At 35.8% G+C, this 22,028-nt stretch overlaps 4 protein-coding genes across 6 annotated transcripts; all 4 read right to left on the reverse strand.

The window, feature by feature from the left end:
- Positions 1 to 200: 200 nt before the first annotated feature.
- Positions 201 to 8,738, reverse strand: LOC108566755 (nuclear factor 1 X-type). Its single transcript, XM_017926785.1, has 9 exons — positions 8,659 to 8,738; positions 6,990 to 7,145; positions 5,007 to 5,382; positions 4,867 to 4,929; positions 4,714 to 4,815; positions 4,308 to 4,463; positions 3,549 to 3,742; positions 2,746 to 3,084; positions 201 to 2,682 (listed from the first exon to the last, which is right to left on the reverse strand). Exons 2-9 carry the CDS (start codon positions 7,029 to 7,031, stop codon positions 2,326 to 2,328), a joined length of 1,629 nt encoding a protein of 542 aa, XP_017782274.1. The 5' UTR covers positions 7,032 to 7,145; positions 8,659 to 8,738; the 3' UTR covers positions 201 to 2,325.
- A 54-nt stretch (positions 8,739 to 8,792) lies between these two features.
- LOC108566759 (glycine receptor subunit alpha-4) lies at positions 8,793 to 17,117 on the reverse strand. Of its 2 annotated transcripts, none has more exons than XM_017926792.1 (9): positions 15,559 to 17,117; positions 15,221 to 15,392; positions 13,039 to 13,265; positions 12,725 to 12,807; positions 12,534 to 12,656; positions 12,293 to 12,469; positions 11,614 to 11,819; positions 9,894 to 10,578; positions 8,793 to 8,889 (listed from the first exon to the last, which is right to left on the reverse strand). In XM_017926792.1, the coding sequence occupies exons 1-8, from the start codon at positions 15,621 to 15,623 to the stop codon at positions 10,423 to 10,425; spliced, it is 1,209 nt and encodes a 402-aa protein (XP_017782281.1). In that variant the 5' UTR covers positions 15,624 to 17,117; the 3' UTR covers positions 8,793 to 8,889; positions 9,894 to 10,422. The 2 variants fall into 2 exon arrangements, with proteins under 2 accessions (XP_017782281.1, XP_017782280.1); XM_017926791.1 differs by having other exon boundaries at positions 12,534 to 12,668.
- An 86-nt stretch (positions 17,118 to 17,203) lies between these two features.
- On the reverse strand, positions 17,204 to 19,581 carry LOC108566757 (uncharacterized protein CG10915). 2 transcript variants are annotated; one of them, XM_017926789.1, is made up of 8 exons: positions 19,127 to 19,581; positions 18,969 to 19,070; positions 18,734 to 18,907; positions 18,318 to 18,677; positions 17,933 to 18,257; positions 17,788 to 17,867; positions 17,582 to 17,732; positions 17,204 to 17,532 (listed from the first exon to the last, which is right to left on the reverse strand). In XM_017926789.1, exons 1-8 carry the CDS (start codon positions 19,280 to 19,282, stop codon positions 17,411 to 17,413), a joined length of 1,470 nt encoding a protein of 489 aa, XP_017782278.1. In that variant the 5' UTR covers positions 19,283 to 19,581; the 3' UTR covers positions 17,204 to 17,410. The 2 variants fall into 2 exon arrangements, with proteins under 2 accessions (XP_017782278.1, XP_017782277.1); XM_017926788.1 differs by having other exon boundaries at positions 17,204 to 17,732.
- A 457-nt stretch (positions 19,582 to 20,038) lies between these two features.
- LOC108566758 (major facilitator superfamily domain-containing protein 10) lies at positions 20,039 to 21,936 on the reverse strand. The gene is made up of 5 exons (XM_017926790.1): positions 21,371 to 21,936; positions 21,157 to 21,315; positions 20,918 to 21,100; positions 20,431 to 20,851; positions 20,039 to 20,373 (listed from the first exon to the last, which is right to left on the reverse strand). The coding sequence occupies exons 1-5, from the start codon at positions 21,698 to 21,700 to the stop codon at positions 20,147 to 20,149; spliced, it is 1,320 nt and encodes a 439-aa protein (XP_017782279.1). The 5' UTR covers positions 21,701 to 21,936; the 3' UTR covers positions 20,039 to 20,146.
- Positions 21,937 to 22,028: the final 92 nt, after the last annotated feature.

The following is a 22,028-nucleotide window of genomic DNA, read 5'->3' on the forward strand; positions in this document are numbered from 1 at the left end:
GTAACAAAGATGTTATGTACAATAATACCGTAAGTGTACTTCATTCGTTTCATCAAAAATTCAAATGTGGACAAGGGTTTGGGGGAATCGTGAAAAGAGGACAAGAGAAAGATAATTTTGCGGAAAAAAAAGAAGAGTTCTCCTGTGTGTCATGGGATATAAATATAGATATATACTTTTTATATATTTATACGTATATCTCAGTTGGAGCCACTCTGAGCTATTGTTGTGACTAGAAGAGAGGTTCGAAAGGAATTGTGGTAGAGCGTTGACCTCGCTTTTTTGTTTGTTTGGGTGGATTGAATGGGCATTAAGGGATGTTTCGGTGGCAAATATATATGTATATCTATATAAATACAAGTATATATACATATGAATATATATACGTGTATATATAAAGAAAGTAAGATTGTTGACCTTCAGTAAATATTCAAATGGATTCGTTTTTCCTTAAACAATAGGAAACGCAGAAGAAAAGTTTTGGAAGAAACAACGAAAGAGAGAGAGATAGAGATAGAGAAAAAAAATATGTATAGAATAGTATTAATTAATATATGAATAACAAACGTGTCTCCTCCGCCATTGCTTCGAAAAGAAACTCAATCACAGTTTTCGTTTCTATATAGAGCCGACATGCGTTTAATATATTATACTATATATATATTTATATATTATATATTTCATAAGGCTGATCCTGGGGCGCGATTCGAGGGGACTCTGTTTTGTTTTGTTAAGAATTGACCTGAAACATCCCCGCCTGTGTCGAGCGGGGACTACTTTAATGATAGTTATCAAGTACCAAATTTATTGACCTCTAAGCTTGGTAATTGATGGTGAGCCTGTGACCACCTACTTGTGTCTGGATAAGTGGTCGCAGCCTACCGGAACCATCGAACCGCGCTCCGTAAATTCTCATTTAATTCATCATCATCATCATTTTTTTTTCTTCGTAAGCGAATAAATTTGTAAAGACGATGTCGGCTATATATAATTCTAGGTATATAAATATTTTTTTTATGTACATTATTATTATTTTTTTTTTAGCTAATTACACCCTTATCGGTTTTTGGGGTTTTTATTTTTTATTCATTTTCTCTTTGTTAATGTTAATATTATTATTATTTTTCTTTATATTCATCTTCTTTTTTTTAATTATTTTTGTTGTTGTCTGGAAACTATGCACCTTGATAGTATTCTAGTGAGCCGACTTGTGCTGTGAGCAAGCTCAATACACTGGAGCAGAGTTGAAGCTCAGATTCGTGTTGAATCTGAGTTGCAACTGAATTCTAGTCGAAAAATCTTTGTTTTTTTTTAACGTCTCTAATTACTAGACTACGGTATCAATATTATTGTAATACTAAGGCACAGACCCAGCTTACTGCTTGAACGTTGTAAGAAGTCACCATCACCAACGATAAGCACAGTCGTGGAAGACAGCTGCGCTGGATATTCTACCCAACATAGGAACGGAATACAAAATAAGTCACCGACTATATTATTATATCAATAAGGACTCGCGTCCATGGCTAGAGCAATGCACAGCCTATTCGTCTCATTTTGGGGTCGTATTCTGTAACTGATAAAATCTCATATTCAAAAATTTTGGTATAAAAAAGCACCGCGAAACTGTCCACCTTCCGAATACAAGAAAAATATCAACACCGTATTTCTTAATAATAATTTCTCATATATAATATATATATAGCATGTTGAATAACCGATTTATGACTTACAGAATACACACACACCTTGGCATCGGTGAATTATCCACCATCATCAATATTGTAGTCCAAAACTGTCGTGCAGCACCGCGCGGCGTTTAAATTTTAAAAATTTGTATATATATAAATATCGAAAAATCTCTTCATTTCATATTCTCTTTTCTTCTTCTTTTTCTTCTTATTCATCTTATTATTTTTTTGTCTAGTTATGAATTCGCGGTTTGCGAACCATGGTTAATAGAGGTAACAATTCTCCGTGTCGTCGATGATTCCAAAAATATATAAACGCCACCAGTCCTCGCACTAATGATTTGCGTACTATCCAATTACGGCAAAATACTTCCTTAAATTACTAAATATTCTATATTTAGTCTACGCTAGTTGAGCACCAATACGCGCGCGAAATTATAAAATCTCAAAATAATCATCACACATAAACTTGGCAAGAAAGCTGCATTGTAAGGCAGTTTGTTTTTTTTTAGTTTTTTGTTTTGTTTTGGTTTGGTTTCGTCGTCATTTTGTCTGTATAGTTTTTGAGAGAGATTGTAGTAGATAGGTAGGTTGATAGATAGAGAGAGATTTCTTTTGGTATCGTTGTTTCGTTTCATGGAGTTTTTGAATCTGTTTCCCGGGGCGTCGTGTGTTCGAGTCCTTCGGTGGATTGGAAGAATCGATCGGCGTCGCAGATCAGCGTGGAACTATTGCAACATTGGTTTCCGTGTTCGTTACCGGTTGTTGCGGAAGCTTCGTCCATAAGGATGATAGTGTTCGGCTCCGAGTTGTTGCCGGTGATCGGATGCGAGATCATATTGAAATCCTCCTGATCCAGGGCGAACAGTTGCGGGTTCCATCGCGACATCGTGCTACAGCGTGTTCCTCTGTTGGGATTCGAACCGGCTGTATACAGGCTCAGATTGGTAGGACTGATAGCACCAGACATCCCCATATGGTAGTTGTAGAGCTGAAATGAAAATGATATCTGGTCAGATTTGATGTCTGGTGGCTCATGCTGTGCGTTACCAACATGTCCTGTCTGCCCGTGGAAATGGTTGAAGGCGTAATCCCTGTTGGGCGAATAGGGACTTGTCGTGGGGATGCTGTTTCGTTGCGAGGGCGAGTTTCGGCGCTCTTGGTTTTTCGGACTTAATGGAGGGGATGCAATTATTTCAGGTACTTCGTCAACCGGGGACGTCTCGCTAACAGGTGGCGTTATACTAACTGGAGGCGAGTGTGTTCCAGACATGGTCACGTCGTTTGTCGATCGGATTATTGCTACGGGACGAGCCATGGGCGGAAGAGGAGGCGGCGGCAACATCGAAGGGAAGTATTGAGATTTTGGACTACGAGACAAATTTGCCTGCATCTGCAACAAAATTAAACAACATAAAATCAACTTCAATTAAACTACAATTTTTATAGCATATAACAACTTTACATTTACATATAACAAATATAATGTCAGTTACATTTATTCTTCAACAAAAAGAAACAACATCAAATGAAAATTTTTCTTTAGTTAAATATTAAAAAAAAATTATTTTTATATTCTACATATTTATTTAAAATTTGATGTAACTAATGCAATTCTGCAAATTCTCAGAAACTTGTCACTCAGTTTTACCTGATGTTAAATTTAAGTAGGTTTCTGAGAAAGTTGCGTATTTAGCAATTCGATGAAAGTAAACAGTTGTCTTTAAAAATGTGGAATAACTGCGTTAGAAAATACACAATGTTGCATGTAAATATGTTTGTTGCTGCATTAGTTATAAATCCAATTGGATAAGCTTGTACCCAGATGTATGATTGAAATAAATGAATAGTATTTACCTGTGAGTTTTGTGAACTGTTGTCGGTTTCTTGGCAAACAAATGTGACAAAGTCTGAGAGTGTGTCGTGTCCATTTTCGGGATACTTCACTTGGTGCTGGTGCTGGTGCGACTCTGGACTGTGTTGATAAAACAACGTGCTCGGACTGGTCGACTGAGAACTGGAAGACACTAGCGTGGTATTTTGAGGCATCGCTAAAAATACAAGAATCATTTAAAATTCCACGAAATCGCGTCTGACGAAATAATGAACAAATTATAAAATAATAGTAAGGCGGAGGAGGAAGAGTTTTATTGCATATTAAATGTGAGGCCATTAAAATTTTATAGTTCGGAATTGCTTAATAATACGCAGCTCTTCAGAGCCGCGTGCCAATAACATTTTCCGAACTTTATTTTCAAAAACAATCTTACTATTTAATAAATATGTAAAATTTATGACATTTTTGTCTAAACGATTTGAAAAAATCGTTTTTGTTTCAAAACACTGCAGTTCAAAAACCAGTATTTTTCAGAAGTCACTAACTACGTCGGTATTCTCATCTCATTTATCCGCAGGATGCAAGGGTGGTCTAGGGATCGGGGGTTTTTGGTTGGCGTCGTCTGGGATGTTGGCGCGATTACACACATTATCGATTTTCATAGGCCAGACTAAAATCTATGTGTCGGTGTGTATATGTGTGCATGTGTATGTGTAGGGTTGCGGAGAGTTCGTAATTTTGGGGGATGGGAAGAAATGTATGGGTGCACTTCCACTTACAGTATGCGCCAGAAACGACCATTGCATCAACTGGAGCTGATCGATCAGAAACGACTGAACCCTGATCCTGATAACTATTGCAGTAGTAGGCCGGATGTTCCACTTTGACGCTGTTTATATTGGGCTGAGGTTCCGTGAGCTCATGCAGGATGGAAGCTGGAACAAAGGCGCGATTAATGCACCCGCATATAAATCATTTTCTTATATATTGTATATATTTATATTTCATTCTTTTCTTGCGCTCGTGTACGTATATATATTTATATAGATTAGATATACATCTATACAGAGATAGAGAGAGATAGATAGAAAGATAGAGAGAGAGACAGTTGACCCACATATCGATTAATGCCGTTTAGGGTCGCAAAACTACATCGCACCTCCAATAGTTTTTCAAGTTACTTACATTTCGACAACTTCCACAATTCTTTAGAGGAGAATACGCCCGTCGCTAAAATGATATCATTGCATATGACACCATTGTATGGGTTATGAGTGTATCCTGTAACTGCCAGAATGATACAATCTTATTGCACGAGACACCAACGAAATGATTTACCTTTGTTCTTCCTATCGTCATCTTTCTTATTATTATTGTTGTAACACACCCCGCTTAGGATTTCTAGAACCAACCAACCAAAAAAAAAGAAGAGAAATGTTCACAAAACAAAAGAAGTCAGGATGCCGGTCGTCTCTTACCATGGCTGTTTATGAAGTTCGCCAAGTAGAGATCGAGCTCTCGAACGGAAACGTTGATATGGTAAGGATTAACGCAGAGTCCTGGCTGCGTGCAGTCGGGGTTCTTCTCGAGCCGCTCGCCGTCGGTGCTCTCCAACGGTATGGCCTTAAACAGTATCACCATCACGAGGTCCAGCCTCCAAACCTTGTCCGCCTGCCGCAGGCAGTCTATCCTTCTCATCTTTCCCTTCTGGTCGGGATTCGAGAGCACGCAGACGGCCGGCCTCTTACCCGTTATACTCAGGACGAAATCCTCTCGGCATTCCTGTGTTATGTCCTTACGCAATTTCCCCAACAAACGCGACGCCCATTTCTGTTTCACCTCAGCCTTTTCATTCTACAAACAAAAGATCCAACGTAATACAGCGGGAACAAGAAATATAAAGAGAAACCTTTTATACTATGATAAAAAACCGTTTCCATTTCATTTCCAATCCCAGACATTTCCACATCCTATTATACTACTCGCAATTCTCATTTCAACAACTAACGAATACAAAAGCCAGTACTTTTCTACTCTACTTTGATCTTTCATACAATTTTACATATAACCATAATATATTACTATTAAACAAAGTTGAGTAAATTCTAATATGAAAAAGATATATTTTTCAAATATTTATTTACGTAAATTCTAACAATAAATATATTGTTTACCGTTGAAAATACAGTGAATCTTGCGTAATTGCATGTATTTATTTTTAACAAATCATAAATGAATGAATTTCTTGTTTTCCTTACCAAAACAATATATTTTTCAATAATTTATATAAGTATTTTTTTCTATAACAAAAAATGTTTCGTAATATTCCAAAAAATATATAAGGTTATTTTGGAATGAAAACAAATATTGTCATTCAATATATCATCGTTATTTATTTTGTTGCTTTCCGTTTCTACATATGTGGGTGCATACGTTTGTGCTATTTTGTTTTTCGACAAACAGAAATACGGTTTTACGAAATTTTTTTGACGTGGGCGCAAGAGATGCCCTCAGATTTTCAACTAAATTTAGATACCTGGGAAACACACATTTACTCTCCGTCTGACACCCTATTATATAACTGCCCGGTATTTCTATGATCAAGTGATAAATTCCATATGATTGTTACATTAAAATTATCTTTGCTTCTAAAAAGTTTTCGTTGCTATATTTTTGTTGTTGCATTGTTTCAAACATAATAAAAAAGAATCTTTGTAAAGTTATATAAAAGTCGTAATGTGCAGGAAACTATTTCGCTTTGAAAGCAAGTCACAAATTCTCAATACACATAAATCAAGTAAGAAGTATTCCTGCCAAAATACAAATCCCAATACTCGTATCTTATTTTAGATTGCAACGTAAATGCATTTCTGTTTCCGTACCTTCTTTTTGTTGTTGTAAGTTTTATATTCTATGCAATTAAGTTTTTTTTTAATGTAATAAAAACAAAGTTTACCTAAAAAATAATATTTCTATTTTATATATTATATAAGTAAAATATAAAATAAAATTTTCCATTTCTCATAATTGAAACGTTTTATTTATGAAGTAAATATTAAATGTTTGCTACTATAAATATAAATGACAGGAAGACGCCGGTCAATACTCTCTTGATATTAAATACATTACACAATATTAATCAACGTATTATGACACACGTTTTTCTACGACTTGAACGGATTGAGCTTATGTAACATTTATTTTATTTGATTCTCTGAAATTTATTTTCTTGTTTTATAGATTTTCTAATTATTTTGTAAATTCCTTATACATACTTAATACAAAATCATTTAAACGATAATATTCTTAACTTAAATTAAAAATAATTATAATATATTTTTATTATGATATATTTGTGTAAAACATAATAATATTATATAAATCAATTTTATATTGATCTTGCTGTGTTTTATGATACGAAAAATATATTAAATAATAAATAAAAAAGTGAATGTGTTTACCTGCAAAGCTTCCTTGCACTGCCTCTCCTCCTCTAAAGACATTCGTTTCTCATGCTTTTTGTAATATTTACGTTTTGCTGCTTGTAGGTTGAACCATGTGTAAGAGAAAGATTTAACGAAGGGCAGTAGAGCTTCTATGAAGGGATGAAACTCGTCCTAGACACAATAAGAATTGTTTAGTATGGTTTTTGCCTGGGACCGCAAAAGCGATCACATTTAATCGCGCTTTCCGTATATATAATAGAGAAATAGCGAAACGAAAAGAAAACGGATAGATTTAATTAGTAAACAAATGAAAACAAAAAGAAAACAGAAAAAAAAGTTTGTAAGTAGTAAAGAAACGAAAACGCAATTAGTAAAAGACACATCAGGCAGTATGCAGAAAGATTACCAACAGGAATGCAATTTACGATAGAAAACGCATTTCAAAACAAAACGCAAAGAAAATAAAAGAAATATAACGAGACATCGCATATGTACAGATATATCAGCGAGAAAGAGATATAGATAGATACAATATATATGTATATATAGATAGAAAGAGAGAAAAATATCAAGTAAATAAATAATATGCAAATATATTTGTTTCACATGCACACAGTCACTGCACTGTAAGGAAAAATAAAAAAAGAAAAGGAAAATAAATGAAAAGAAAAAAATCAAAATGTATACGATACGTGAACCTATCTTGTGTTCGCTTGATGCATTTCAATCGTTTTTCGCATAACTTTGAAGATGGTGGCGTATATAAATATATATGTGAACGGATCCCGGCGTATGAGGATTCTTACAGTAAGGGCGCCGCTTTCAGCAATGACCAATAATAACAATAAGGAAAATAATGACCCGATTAAAGTAGTAACAAATTATGATATTATTATGTATGTTATGAAATATATATATTTATATAAATATATATAAAATGATCCCATATATCTTTAAATATCCACCATAGATAGGGACATAAAGTTTAAGAGGCTTGAAATAAATGACTTTCCTGCGATCGGGTTATACAAGTTCGTCTAAATTCTGGTATTATAAATAGTTAGGCTATTTTTAGTACCTAGCAAGGAGTGAATCAGTTTAATAGCAATAGGCAAACATCAACAACACAACATAACAGGTAAGATTTTCCAACAACAATCAACATCGAATGGTCAAAGAAGTTGATGCCAATCTTGTGGGGAGGGGGACTTGATTGAGTTCCTTCCACGGTTCCGTTATAAGTCTAATAAAACCATCTAATTTGCGCAGCTCAACTTGAAGCGGGGGAGCGGTCTAAAATAACGAGCCAAATGGTACTACAATAATAATCTACATGTGAGGTAGGGTAAAGGATGTGTTCGGGTTTTGCAGAGCAAGCACGTGGTGCGGCACACACAAGGGCATGTCTAGTAGTTATTTATATAACGTGGAGGCTCGGATTAGACAAAGTGGGGCCATGCGCTGATGACCACTAAATTAGAAATGCTGGTCGGGCTGGTGATCTTTTAGCTTATCGTTCGTTTCTCGGTGAATTTTTGAATAATTTTTATCATTGATATTATCGTTAGCGTTCGAAATTTTTGCATGAATGCTCGTGGGGGAAGGAAATAGTCTCTTTACCAACAAGACGGCACCAACTCTATTAACCAGTTACAGAAACACTCATGTTAATCATGTTAATTACATATGGCGACGCGAGAGGACAAAGGGCGTAGGGTAGCAGCGTAAAGGCACCTGTCCCGACGACGGAGTTTGCAGATAAGAAGATACATCTGGCTCCACCATGCAGCTGCGCAGTGTATCTGGGATAAACATTCCTTAAGGTCACCGGAAGGCACCAAGTTGCTTCTTCTGTCCCATTACCATGAAGGTATTCTTCATTGATTCCTACCGCACAGTGCGGACCTCCTCATACCTTTCCAGAGAGAGAGAAGAGAGAACAAATACAAAACAAAACAGAAAACAAAATAATAGAGATACACATACGACATGTACTAAAAAAATATATATATACTACGGGCTATCCTAACGCGCGTAAAATACCGGTATTATTTACGATCGCGCGACAGGGAAAATTGAATTTTTTTTTTCGCTTTGCGCGCTCCCGGTAATTGCGTTATGCGCACACAACTGGCACACGCATTTGCGCACCGCGTGCAACTATTGGCGCCAACACGCACCTTTTCAAAATACACGATCCGAATTCGATTATCATCCCTTCGCTTTTAGCAACTATTTAATTATTCATTTTTCTTTTTTTTTGCTCGGACTAATCGGAAAATGAAGCGAGGTTTTCCTTTCGGGGTTACAAAAAGGCGTTATGTAACGCCGCACGGTTTCCCCGATATCACGCGTCCGTCGTGGAGAGAACGAGGAGCAAACGCGGAATTCACACATCCACACACACACGTGAATAAAAGCATATTTGAATCTATTTATATGATACATGTATATAGGTATACATAGAAAGACAGAGACAGGGAGACAAAAAAAATAGAGTGAGAGGTGTGTGTATATATATGTTTGTGAGTATGTGTGTGTGTATGTATTTATATATTTAGTGGTAAATGCGCTCGTTAGTGAGGCTGGAAGGTACACTTTCTGGATGCGGAGACAAGATGAGGAAAAATGGTGAAATAAAAATAAAGACACGAGGAAAAAATATACACGGTGAGTCGGTTTCAGGAGGAAATAGAATATATATATAATATACATACATACATGACTGATGACGTCACACGATTAAAAAGAGATGAGCTTATTGAACAGAAAAAAGGAAGGTCCATCTATCACGTCACATGCCCCAATATATATACATACGTATATAACGTTCCGAATTTGTGTATGTGCGTGTGCGTTTGTGTGTGTGTGTACGTGTGTTGAAATATCGCGCTAAATCCGTAGCCGCAACACCCTTACGTTATTTATACAGCGTTATATGCGTAGTTGTTGGCCGGGGATCATCTTCGTAGCACGGTACATTTTTTGAGTCTGTTTTGAACTCACGAATGTTGGTCGCCGACTAAATGTGGCGTCGACTTTATTGTGGCACTGCGGCGACGCGAACGGACGGCGACGTCGACGTCGGTCGGTTCAGGCGTCGTTACGATTGCAGACGATTTCCAATAAGAACTAACGACCTCTGCAACTGCTGCATTTATATTACACAGTCGGCAGCAATTAAACGGCCGCGCCGAACTTGGAGGAAGAGGGACGGAACGTCGGTGCCGTCGCGGTGGTGCTCCGGTGAGATCGATTAGGATAACGGTGCCGCCGGTGCTGGCTTCGATGCTGCTGCTGTTGATGATGATGCTGGTGGTGCTGCTGCTGATGATGATGATGCTACTGATGCTGAAGGCAATAGTACCGCGGCAGTACCGATGCGCGAGCCAGGTCCTGGACTACTCTCAGTCCTGATCCAGGTCCTGGCCTTGTCGATCTGGGCTCGTTAAAGGAACGTGGACCAGTATACCACGTTCAGAATGAAGAACGAGAACGGAAAGAAGAACCGCGAGAACTGGTCGATGCAGAGGGCCGTGCTGCGCCCGTTGCAGAACGTGTCGTACTGTGGCTGAGAACTTCCAAGCCTCGACCTAGTCATGTCCTGGAACAATAAAATATACCATCAAATCAACAGCGACACCGAAACATACTTCAGTATCAATGATTCACAAATAGATTCAACTCAATTTATACAAGGATTTTATGTTGTCACAATTGAATTTTTAACATCAAAAGTCCAAATTATTACAATGTATTGCAGAATCCTTATGATTAATGCATTGCAGATGATTTACATTTCAATAAAATGTGCATTGTCATGAATAACATGTAATATTAAAATACGTTTTCTTTAAAACTTATAAAAAAAATCATTACTTTTCTTAATAAAAAAAATACAAATATCTAATTCATCAAAAATAGACTTTTAATGAAATGAAATCTCAAATTTCTTAACATAAACTAAAAAAAAACAACTAATTAATTATGTTATTTTTAAAATATAAATATAAGAAAGTACAAATATTATATTGGTTAATGCATTATTTTCAAATAATGTAATACAATTTTCATTTATACAAAACTTTGAGAACAAAAGTTCTCTAAATAAAATGACTAATTTTATGAATCTAAAAGTTTTTTATGGTGTAACTAAAATTGTATTAAAATGTAAATTTAATAAAAATATTTTTACAGCAAATTATTTGCTGGTTGCATCTCTAATCAAAACCAAAAAGTACACACCCATGAGTAGGGTGAAAGCCAGAACAGCAGAGAAGAAAAAAAATAACCGAGAGCGAAACCGCCGAGTAAATCAATACGAACCGCCCTCGTAGACGGCAAAAATTTATTGCGTCCATTTCTGAGGGGGGCGCCCTTTGTACAACCCCCGCTTTCAAAAATGAACAAATCGCCGACCATCGACCATTCTTCCTTTTTCCATCTTCGTTTTTCCTTCATCCTCAGGCTAGAACTCCGAATTATGCACGGGACATAATTATGAATATAATTGTAATGCCATACAAGGCAATTTGGCGTCGGCCTCGGCCATAAACACGAATTTAAAGGATTTGGGCGCGCGCCAGGGATGCGACGCGCCCCGCCCGGAATTTATGAATAATAAACATTTTTTATTGACCTTATAATCGTTCACATCCGAGTGCAGGTCCTCGTCGGAGTATCCTTTCATCGCCTTCGTCGCCACCGGCCCCATGTAATTGTTCACCACCGCAAACTCCATGAGGGATAAGAACACGAAAACCGAACAGCTCGACATCCACACGTCGATGGCCTTCACGTAGGAGACAGGCGGCAAGGACTGCTGAGATTGAGTATTCTGCGTAGCTAAAACCAAAGGACTCAAACGTTTTTCAATACTTTTCATTATATACAAATCTTCATCTTTACTTTAATCCATTTAATACCTTATAGCAGAATCACAATTCATTATAATTACCATAGAACAATAACGTTGCGTCATTGTAATTATAAGTTTTTAAAAATATACTTGTAGTAATTGTACTTATAGTAATTTTAATATAAATTTTGTAGTTTTTCTATCAAAAGACTATCAGAAACCTGCAATAAGTTATTTTTTTTTCGAAAAGTCATCATTAACCCTAATCTTATTGGGACAATATGTCGTAATTTAATAATTTCTATTTTTCAAAAAAAAAAACTTGAAAGAATTAAGTTAAGTATTGTTTTCATTCTATTATAATATTATTCTTACTTTTGTAAAAAAAATATGTATACTATAAGAAAACGAATTTGATCACAATTGTAATCCAAAGTCGATTGGATCGCAGATCGTTTACCTAATGTTAATAATGATGTGACGCCGAGCGTAACCCTGGCTGGAATTGCTTCGGGTTTAATCCAAAACGAAATCCAGGACATAACGACGATTAGGGCCGAAGGGATGTACGTGTGGAATAAATGGTATCCCAGACGTCTTCGTAAATTGAAAACGATTGCCAGACAGGTAAAATTCCCTAAAACCCAAAACGAAATAAAAAATTATCTAAATAATATAAGACTATCGAGATGGAAACTAACCGGTGGAATACTCTATAGTGCAGTCCGTTGTATAATTATTTGAAATATCCAGTTGTGGCAATTCGATGTCCGGATTAACGACCAGCGGATCCGTCATATTCCAAATGAACACCAAATCGTGATCTGTGTGAGATACTGGCGGTGTTTTTGGTAGAAGATCATAAGTGCAAATGTATAATCTATGTACTTACAACTTTCTATCATAATTGAGCAGATCTGTGTGTCGTGCGGATAAGATTCAAATTTCATTGCGCAGGATAAGACTAGAGTCAACCTAAAGGAATATGTTTTTTGTTCAGAATATAATAGTATTCAATAGTATTATATAAATAGATAACTAGTAGTCCTTGCACAGTACTTTAGCTTTAAGGATTTAGTTAGAATATTAAGAAACGTTTCTATCATAGCTAAGCAGAGAAAAAGAAGATTAAATCATGGTAGAACCGCAAGTTTCAATATTTTTTGCTATCTACTTGCTAAAATACGATAATGTTGATATTAGTACTTAGACATGTAAAGTAAGGTTTTGTCATGATACAACCACAGATAGTGGTTGGGTATGCTCATCTCGTGGAAGGTAACACTCTTTGCGTTCTTGAAGAAGCAGTCCGGACGCCATATGTTGTGCAACCAGTCCACGTCTAGGATGCGGTACTCTTCGCTCATGTTTTCCGGCAGACGCAATCTGGGATCGCGCCAACTTTGTGCAAGAAATATATCGGTAACGTACGTCTGCAATCATAATCAGCATCGTCAGTAATAGCCATGATAACGACGGTTCGTTGCGCAACGCCAATATAGCGACGCTATGCGCTATGCGATGCTATGCGGGAGCAGAGCAGAGTAGAGCGAACGCGTGGATAGCGTGAAAATGGAGGCAACTTGTTTTGCTATTGTTTTTGTCCTCCAAACGGCGTGGCCATTCTTAATTTGGACCATCGAAAAATCCCCAAAATAGAACAATTAAAATAGCCTCGCGGAAGAATTTGAACTTCTTTACAACCCGGCCCAGTCATTATCAGTCTATTAAAAACGTTTCGCGTTTATAAATAAATTCCAGCGCGGGATTATTTATAATGCAACAATTGTGAATTTGTTTATGCTCCGCTGCAATAACACCACTTAAAAACGTTTTCTAAAAAAAAATACAACAATACCAGGAGAGGGACAAAACAGAAAACACTAGGATTACTACGTTTCTATTTTCTAATCTTTATTTATATACTGGCGAGGAATAATATAAAAAAAACTAATAATATAAATAAACATAAAATTTGAATTAAATCATGATGATGATGTGCATTATCTTTTTAAAGAGCGAATTCTGAAGGAAAACGTTTTCTCATATCTATTGATTTTCAGAATAACTGCGATGCCGCACTATGAATATCCTAGACACGCTGAAAAACAAACTCTCTAAATGGACTAAGAGCTACTTGGAAATAAATCATCTCGAAATAACTAACATTGATAAAATGTAAATATACAAGCATTGATGAATGATTCCAATTACTCTTGTATGGTTTATTTGATCCATATATGATCACTACACTTTTATAGTACAAACGTGATATTACTTATTTATATAAATATAAATAATACATTTTATGATATCAGAATAGGTCGATAATGATACTACAATAGTAGCACAAAATAACTGCAATATTCGATTAATGGAAAATTTAAGCTAATAAAATAAAATCAACATATTTAAATAAATAATGAAATTAATAAAATTAAGTTTTAAATCATAATTATTTCTACCAATTTTTATAAATGTTAGTATGATTTAAATACGACCATTTCAAATGTAATGCTATTTTTTCAGAGGTTTCCGGACCTTGGTTTTAGCCTATATTTGTACATTTAGCCAGTTAGAGTACTTTACGTAATCACCGTAAGGGCATTTCCAATACGTAAAAGTGCTTCGTGACCCAATTATGAAATCAATAAGTGTAAAAATTAGGTAACACGTTATTATGATATAATATTCATTTTCAAACTAGAAATAACTTTGTTAGCATTTTGACAATATACATAATAAATAATATTTTTAATATTTACAAATTTATAATGTATAAACTTCAAATTCATGCAAAATTAGATTGGTTTAGTTGGATTTTAAATATTATAACTTAATTAAAATTAATTTTACATTTTTGTATAGTGTTTACCAAATATTTCTAAATTCTAGACAAGTAGATTTCGTTATGTAAATACTATATTTCCAATACGCTAAAAGTGCTTATTGTTATTAAGATTAATACGTCTTAAAAATAGATAAAACAATGTTATTCCTACAAATTATTATTTTTTTTAAATAAAATGTTTTATTTTCAGGACAAAATGACTTATGGTCGTTGTAGCAGTTGAACTTTTCTATTTAATTATTGTTAATAAAAAATGTATTTATTGACAATCATAAGAAAACTACATTTTTATTTATTAAAACAAATATTGATTTAATTCTTTCAAGCACTGCTAATTTTCAAACAGTGATTTCAATTGGAATTAATTAGTACTGCAAATACTAAATGTAATCATTTTCCCACCAATAGCTGTAATTAGTATTTTTCAAAAACATTCGATAAAAAATACCTGAAACTAAGATTTTGAAAAGCATTACGCAAAATAATACTACAACGCTTTTGTACTAAATTAACTTAACACTGTGTAACTATACATACCATAGATTCTTCGTTTATGGAATCTAACGAGAGAACCGTAACGTGGAAGTAAACAATTGTGGGTTGTCCCTGCAGTTTCGGTGCACGATTCTTGTCGTAGGACCTCGTCCTGATGGGTAGAATGTCCCGTAAGGAGAGGCTCGTCTCCTCCGAGACATACTCGGTGTTATTTCTGCCGTGCGCGGAATATAAATTAAATAAAACAAAAAAAAGCATAGGTTTTCAACGATTTAGAGTTAGTTTCATTTTATTCGAAATTATTCATTTTCGTCATTGTTTTAATTCATTTTCTATAAGCATATAATAATTATTTATTCTTCATTCATCAAGGTACTTACACTTTATGATTACTCAATACATTCGAGATCGTAATACATAGGGCTATAAAAACTGATATCTGCATGTTACCTTCGATTAGATAAATATTTGAGAACTTATAGTTTCGAACTGAAACTAATGGAAATCAATGAATTGAACTCTTCTTATTATCCTTTTATTTTTCTTTTACACTTCGTTATTGTACTCTTGCTCCGCTTCACTCGTCGCTGTTCGACGCGTCGCAGAACAGCTAGACTAAACTATAGACTAGCTTACATTATATAATTCAATTAGGACATAATAAGCTTAGCGTAATAAGTAAAAAATACACCTTTGCATGGACTGAATGCGAGCCTCGATTGGAAAACACATGTTTACAAAATAAAGAAAGAAAAAAACCTTGATATATATATTAAAAACTAGAAATAAAAAGAACCTTAGAAAATACAACGATGAGAAATTAGTACAAAATATACCGTTTTGTACAAAAATAAGATTATTTTTTTTTAGTTCTGTTCAAAAATATTTTAGTAATATTATTGAGTCTCATTTAAAACGTGGTGACTTTTGGGCACCGCAACTGGTTTACTTTCGTTTTGTTTTTTCATAGTTTCTCGTTCAATGCAGACGCGATAAATTATCAGAAAGAAGACGATCACAAATAAATAGTCGTAAAAAAATATGTATAGTCATTAAGTACAGTTATATAATCTATATATACACACATACAGGGTAAATTAATAATTACTGACTAGGACAAATTTTATCCCTGCTTTCGACGCTTCCTTGTTTATTGCTTGCATAATTGATTATTCTTTTTCTTTTTTTGTGGTTGTTGCGGTGGCCAAAAATCCGAAATGCTTGACTTAAGGAGTGAACAAACAAGATACAATTGTATATTCCATCAAGAAAAGTATCACATAACAAGGTGGAGGGGAGCTTATCTCGTCGTCTTCTTGTTCATCTCTTCTTTTCTTTAACTAGATCCTACACAGGATAGATGCGTTTAATCACAGAAATTAAGTTTCTTTCTCTTAATGATTGATTATTAAAATCTAATTTAGACATATTTTTTCGGTGACTGTTTCCTTATTATTATTATCATTATAACTCTTATTCCAGTTTAGTTAATTACTTTTTCTCTTCATTTTTTTTTGGCAAGAAACTACTCGATTATATTGTATAAAAAATACGGCTCAGTAGCTCCATAAAACTGATCACATTGAAATGAATACACAGAGTGCAGCAAACTCAGAAAGCCCAAGCTCCAGAAATTACAGCACAAATATAATGAAGGAATAAAAACACTTCTAATCTTCTGCTCTGCCATGATGATACAACCTCCCGTTTCGGAAACAAGCAACGGTTACTAGTTTACTCCTATTCTACTGACTCGACGCGTGGTGATTGATTGAGTGTTACGTTGCCCAACCGATATGTTAGCAACTACATGCCTATTATATTACAGTAACAAACAAGAGGCGTTCGCAACTTTCAGCTTTCTCAACTAAGAATAAGCCTCAGCGATTGAATCAAAAAACGCGATTCGTTCGATGATGGTGAGATTCAATTTAACAAATGTAAATAAGTGCAGCATTCTTAGTCTTACCTGAAAAAGCTGCAAAGCACTAGAGATATTTCAATGTTACATGTTTGTTTTGTTGCTTTATTTTTGCTTTGAATTTCAAGAACCTTTCAGCGATTTTCGTGTCGAATAGAAATCCTTGATCGTTCTGAGCTACTACACCCGGTATATTTATCCAGAGAGGTATATGTAAAAATCCCCCTTTTAATGCTAAAAGTAGGTATTTTAAGTATTATTGCTAGTTGCCATCGTTACGAACATTTGCTGAAAATCCGCCAACTCTTGACCTAACATCTCAATGCCGGGTGTGCTGCGCCCGGCTTCCGGCTGTCCGACGACTTCTTTACTCCCACTGGGCTTTTTTTTATCCCCTTCGGCGGTCTCTGGACGTCGCACGGCATTCTGTTTGCTAGGAATAACTGGTTTATTTGGAGGTATTGGAGGTGGGACGCCCCTACCAGCCACTGAGCCCTTTTTCGGCGGAGTCTGCGGAGCGGAAGTCTGGGTGTATGGCTGATGGAAGGCGGCGGCGGCAGAGGTGGCGCCCTTGTTAGGTGCTGTCCTAATCGTCGATAGACCGGGGTTTGCCTGCGGTTGAACAGTGGAAGCCTAAATCATAGCCTGATTAACAATTACTTCCAAACGGCTGGCTGCACGCGTTTACCTTTGGTGGAATTGGGATTGGAGCTATAGCCGTTTGCCTTAATGCCTGACCTGGGGTTACTGATTGGGCGATTCCAGTTGCTGCAAATAAAAAATAAACCATAACAATATTACACTCAATCAATGGTATTATTTCAATTATTTACTTGGTCCTGATACTGGAACACTGGACACAGTAGCTGTAGGTTGAACAACTTTCGCTACACTACTGGTCATAGGAGCCGCAGTATCACCCGGATCCCTAGGCCGCGACCTTAAAGCTTCAATTTCCAGCTTTAACTTTTGCAACTCCATCTCCAACTCCTGACACCGAGCATCCTTATTCGCCAGTGAGGTTTTCAACGTTTTCTTATCACCCTCGAAAACATGTAGCTGCTTCTCTAATTCTGCTTCCATCTGCAAAGACTTTTTACTCTCTTCCTCTAAACCTTCTGCCATAGTATCAATTTTGGCTTTCTCCTCAGACAAGATCTAAAAACAAACAAATGAATTAAATCTGCATTCAATATAATAACCTTTCCATTCAATTACTTGAGCCAGATCTTCACTTCTCTTCCTCTCCTCAATATATTTAACAATTATTTTTTTCCTTTCTGCCAAAAGCAATAACACAATCTGTTTTTGCCTTCCCCTTTCTTCATCTGCTAACTCTTGCTGCCTCTTCACTTCTTTCTCCAACTTTTTCCTAGAAGTCTTCTCAACTTCCAACTCCTGCCTTAGCCTAGTCCTTTCCATTTCCAATCCATAAGTGATATCATCACCCTGAGCTGTGTCATGCTCATGCTTGCATTTCTCTTCCTCCAGCTCTTGGATTACTTTTTTATGTTTACTCTCAGCATCTTTCAATATATTGACCATATGCTGATGAGCTCTTCGTTGCTGCAAAGCCAACTGTGCGAACACAAATATTTGATTTGTCTTAAAACAATTTCAATTTTACAACTAACCTGTTCAAGGGCCTGTAGCTGCTGTTCAGCTGCCTGTGTAATATCTCTCTCACTAACTGCAGGTTTCGCATTTGGACCATCCACAATGCAATCCCTTAAAAGGGCAGTGTATGGATCAGCAATCACTGCTGGTCTATATCTACCCATGTTCACTATTTGTTTCAACTTTTCAGACTAAAAATAATTTGAATTTTATTATAGTAAACAAATTACTTTCATCACCTAATATAGTTACCTTCAAAGCTGCAATCACAATGTCTCTTGCTTGTATTTCACCTTCAAAATAGGTAACTAGCTTAAGGAGATCATTCTTTGTTAGTTCCATCTTGGGATTTCTCTGCAAGGATTAAGAGTGTGAAGGAAGGATTTTTTGATAGTGTTATGATTATCTACCTTGAGGGTATTGCTGCCAGTAGCAGCTCTATCCAGTTGTTCAAACTGGTTACATTCCGAAGTTCCCGCTTGCTGCTCGGGAACGACGCTGAGCGGAGTGCCATAACCAATTCCCAGACTGTTTAGCCAACCATTCTGATTATTGTTTGCAGCCATATTGACCCGGCTTGAGTCACTATTCTAATTAAAACTAAAACGAACACCGACCAGGCCCTGCCCAACCCCTCGTCACTTTCACATGCTTCCTCTCAACATAGCTGCTTAGATGAGTCTTATTGCTTTCTTCGCCGCGAAGAAACATAAATATAGGTTATTTAAACTCTAAATCGATTATATTGTCACGATGTCAACCGACTAAACTACATTGGATGAAAAAAGGTAGTGAGCATCAAAAGAAAGAAATCACTACCGCGAAGTTGGCTCATCTTCTCTGTATACAACCATGGGTATTGCTGGGTGCGTTGGGTTGTACCCGGTACACCTACAACACCAACGCATGCCTATCCAAATAATAATAACAATGCTGCCAACTTATCTTTGATCAATCATCAATTATAACTAACTTCAAACTTACAGAATTCCTGTAATTTAAATTGTTTGCTGTTATTTCATTTATAATATAGGGTCGGAAGAGATATACTGTTATTGAATTTATAAACTTATACAAAAATACTGCAGTTAATTTATGAAAGAAATATTAAATGGAAATGTTAAAGAGGAATATTGCATTTATCAAAATAATAATTAATAGGAAATTCTGTTTATTTCATTATAAAAAGTTGAAAAATATGTCTATAGAATATTTTAACAATATAATTTCTCAAATGCAACATTAACAATTAATTTATCTAATCTCCAAATTTTTAAATAATTTAACAATAATACATATGCTTATTAATGATATATATCCAATTCATTTGATTTTCTGCCTATATTTTCTTTAAGAATTGTTATCACAGTTCTATTTTTGATTATTGTATCACATTTTGTGATGATTATAGAATACTTATGGCATTTTCTTCAAAAATTTCTTTTCAATGTCAACACAGGCCACAGGAGTAGGACTGATCCAGTTAGATAAGTCAGCGTCGATCCAACACTCCAAAAAGCAATACTTGCAAATATCGGACCCACAGCTCTGGCCAAAGCTCCCAAAGATCGGAAAATACCCATCACCGTACCTTTCTGCTGCTCCGATCCGAAATTCGAGGCCAATACTGTCATGGATGGAACCACCATCGCCGTAGCTGTAAATAAGAAACGTTTATTATGTGACCTAAATTACTTATTAATAGGTTTCTTACATATAGCGAAAATAAGTAGTCCTAAGTATAATACGTATATATTATTGGCTATACCAACGCAAATGAAGGATGGTATGATCAGCCAAAGTCCTAATACTGCAGTCTGCTTCGTTTTCTCTGGCTTTATCCTCCTAACATATCCTCCTTGCATCAAAGCCATGGTAATACCAATAACAAAAAACATCCAGCCTTGCTGCATAGAGTTATAATGGAAAACGTGATGTGTTAAGAAAGTTAGTGTGAACTCTAGTCCACTGTAGATAAACAAGTAAACGAAATAGACCAAACCTATGACGCGCAACTTCTTAACATCGTCAGGTTTGATATTCGTCACAGTAGAAAATCTAAACAATTCTTTGATATTGATTAGAGCCTTGGCGTTATCTAAACTCTTCCAAATTCCAATTTTCGATCGTTTCTCCTGTAAATATTGTTTGCTCAATGTAAATATTTGTTCATTAAATTCGCAATTTTTTTGTTTGTTTACCTTTGGTAAAGTCTCCTTGAAATACAATGTGAAAAATAGTAAATCTGCGGTTGCTAGGAATATGGCAAATATGGCTGGAACCACAAACCAGTTCCCTGTTTTGGTCTTAGCCCAAATGGCAAAACCTGCGCCAATTAGAGGTCCAATTATGAACCCCAAAGAAAAAGCTATACCCACCAAAGCCTAAAACATTATTTACTTATTTATATTGATAATATGTTTAAAAATTCATCACTTACCATGCCTCTTCCTTTAGTGTGAACTGTTGAAACATCTGCTATTATAGCCATGCTTAAAGACACATTCCCTTTGCTGATTCCACCAATAAACCTAGCCAAAATAAATAGGGCAAAATTACTGGATAGTGCCCACATCACATAAGAGGAGGCAATTCCAACCTGTAGAATTTTCATTGTAATTACTTCAATTTAAGATATTGTTAAATATTCTTACCAGACATGTTATCATCACTGGCTTCCTTCCTATTACATCTGAGACTCCTCCAACAATTGGAGAGGCAACAAACTGCAGGAAACTAAACATGGAGCCCATAAACCCACCGAACAGCACAGAGTTGTAGTGCTCTGGAGCACCCACAAGCTCCTGGAAGAACTGGATTTTCCCAGACAGCCATGAATATAATCCAATGCTATCATTGTGTTTATAGTGATCGAGCAGGGAAGGCAGCAATGGGAGGATCAATGTGAATGCAAGCAGATCCAACACCAGGGACAGGAAAACTATGTAGACTGTTGGATTGACTTTCTCTGCTTTGGAAGACATGTTTCGACGAGCTCTGCTTTACATTTGAAACGTATCAGCACCGTTTTGCTGTAGAAAGTAAAACTTTCTATTTTTTATACAACTTAGCCTTTGGGAATGACCCAAATTGTATGGTACTGTGGGATTTACAAGCCGTGAAAACGATTGGGAATTCCGACAACTTATCATCCTAGATAGCTGGCTTTCATGGACGCATGTATAGATTGCTAATCATGTAATTAATTAACTGACAGATTTGTGCAAACTGTTATGATCATGGTTATAAATTAGTTAGTTGTAGGGAATTTTAGTTATTTCAATTGTGGCGGTTGCGGTTGGCAGCAAATTT

Source organism: Nicrophorus vespilloides, unplaced genomic scaffold (genome assembly GCF_001412225.1).
Source record: "Nicrophorus vespilloides isolate i.1.1-1 unplaced genomic scaffold, Nicve_v1.0, whole genome shotgun sequence".
Lineage (NCBI taxonomy): Eukaryota > Metazoa > Arthropoda > Insecta > Coleoptera > Silphidae > Nicrophorus > Nicrophorus vespilloides.

What these genes read in the sequence shown, in the direction of transcription:
- LOC108566755 (XM_017926785.1), bottom strand. Translation starts at nt 7,031, where the DNA reads ATGTCTTTAGAGGAGGAGAGGCAGTGCAAGGAAGCTTTGCAG. An exon ending in TGACGATAGGAAGAACAAAG is followed by an intron (nt 4,816 to 4,866) that starts GTAAATCATTTC and finishes TCATTCTGGCAG; the next exon opens with TTACAGGATACACTCATAAC. An exon ending in TCCACGGGCAGACAGGACAT is followed by an intron (nt 2,683 to 2,745) that starts GTTGGTAACGCA and finishes TTTTCATTTCAG; the next exon opens with CTCTACAACTACCATATGGG.
- LOC108566759 (XM_017926791.1), bottom strand. Translation starts at nt 15,623, where the DNA reads ATGCAGATATCAGTTTTTATAGCCCTATGTATTACGATCTCGAATGTA. An exon ending in CCATAAACGAAGAATCTATG is followed by an intron (nt 13,266 to 15,220) that starts GTATGTATAGTT and finishes TTATGATTGCAG; the next exon opens with ACGTACGTTACCGATATATT. An exon ending in CTCAATTATGATAGAAAGTT is followed by an intron (nt 12,669 to 12,724) that starts GTAAGTACATAG and finishes AAACACCGCCAG; the next exon opens with TATCTCACACAGATCACGAT.
- LOC108566757 (XM_017926788.1), bottom strand. Translation starts at nt 19,282, where the DNA reads ATGGCTGCAAACAATAATCAGAATGGTTGGCTAAACAGTCTGGGAATT. An exon ending in AGCTACAGGCCCTTGAACAG is followed by an intron (nt 18,678 to 18,733) that starts GTTAGTTGTAAA and finishes GTGTTCGCACAG; the next exon opens with TTGGCTTTGCAGCAACGAAG. An exon ending in TGTTCCAGTATCAGGACCAA is followed by an intron (nt 17,868 to 17,932) that starts GTAAATAATTGA and finishes TTTTATTTGCAG; the next exon opens with CAACTGGAATCGCCCAATCA.
- LOC108566758 (XM_017926790.1), bottom strand. Translation starts at nt 21,700, where the DNA reads ATGTCTTCCAAAGCAGAGAAAGTCAATCCAACAGTCTACATAGTTTTC. An exon ending in CAGTGATGATAACATGTCTG is followed by an intron (nt 21,316 to 21,370) that starts GTAAGAATATTT and finishes AAAATTCTACAG; the next exon opens with GTTGGAATTGCCTCCTCTTA. An exon ending in TCAAGGAGACTTTACCAAAG is followed by an intron (nt 20,852 to 20,917) that starts GTAAACAAACAA and finishes CAATATTTACAG; the next exon opens with GAGAAACGATCGAAAATTGG.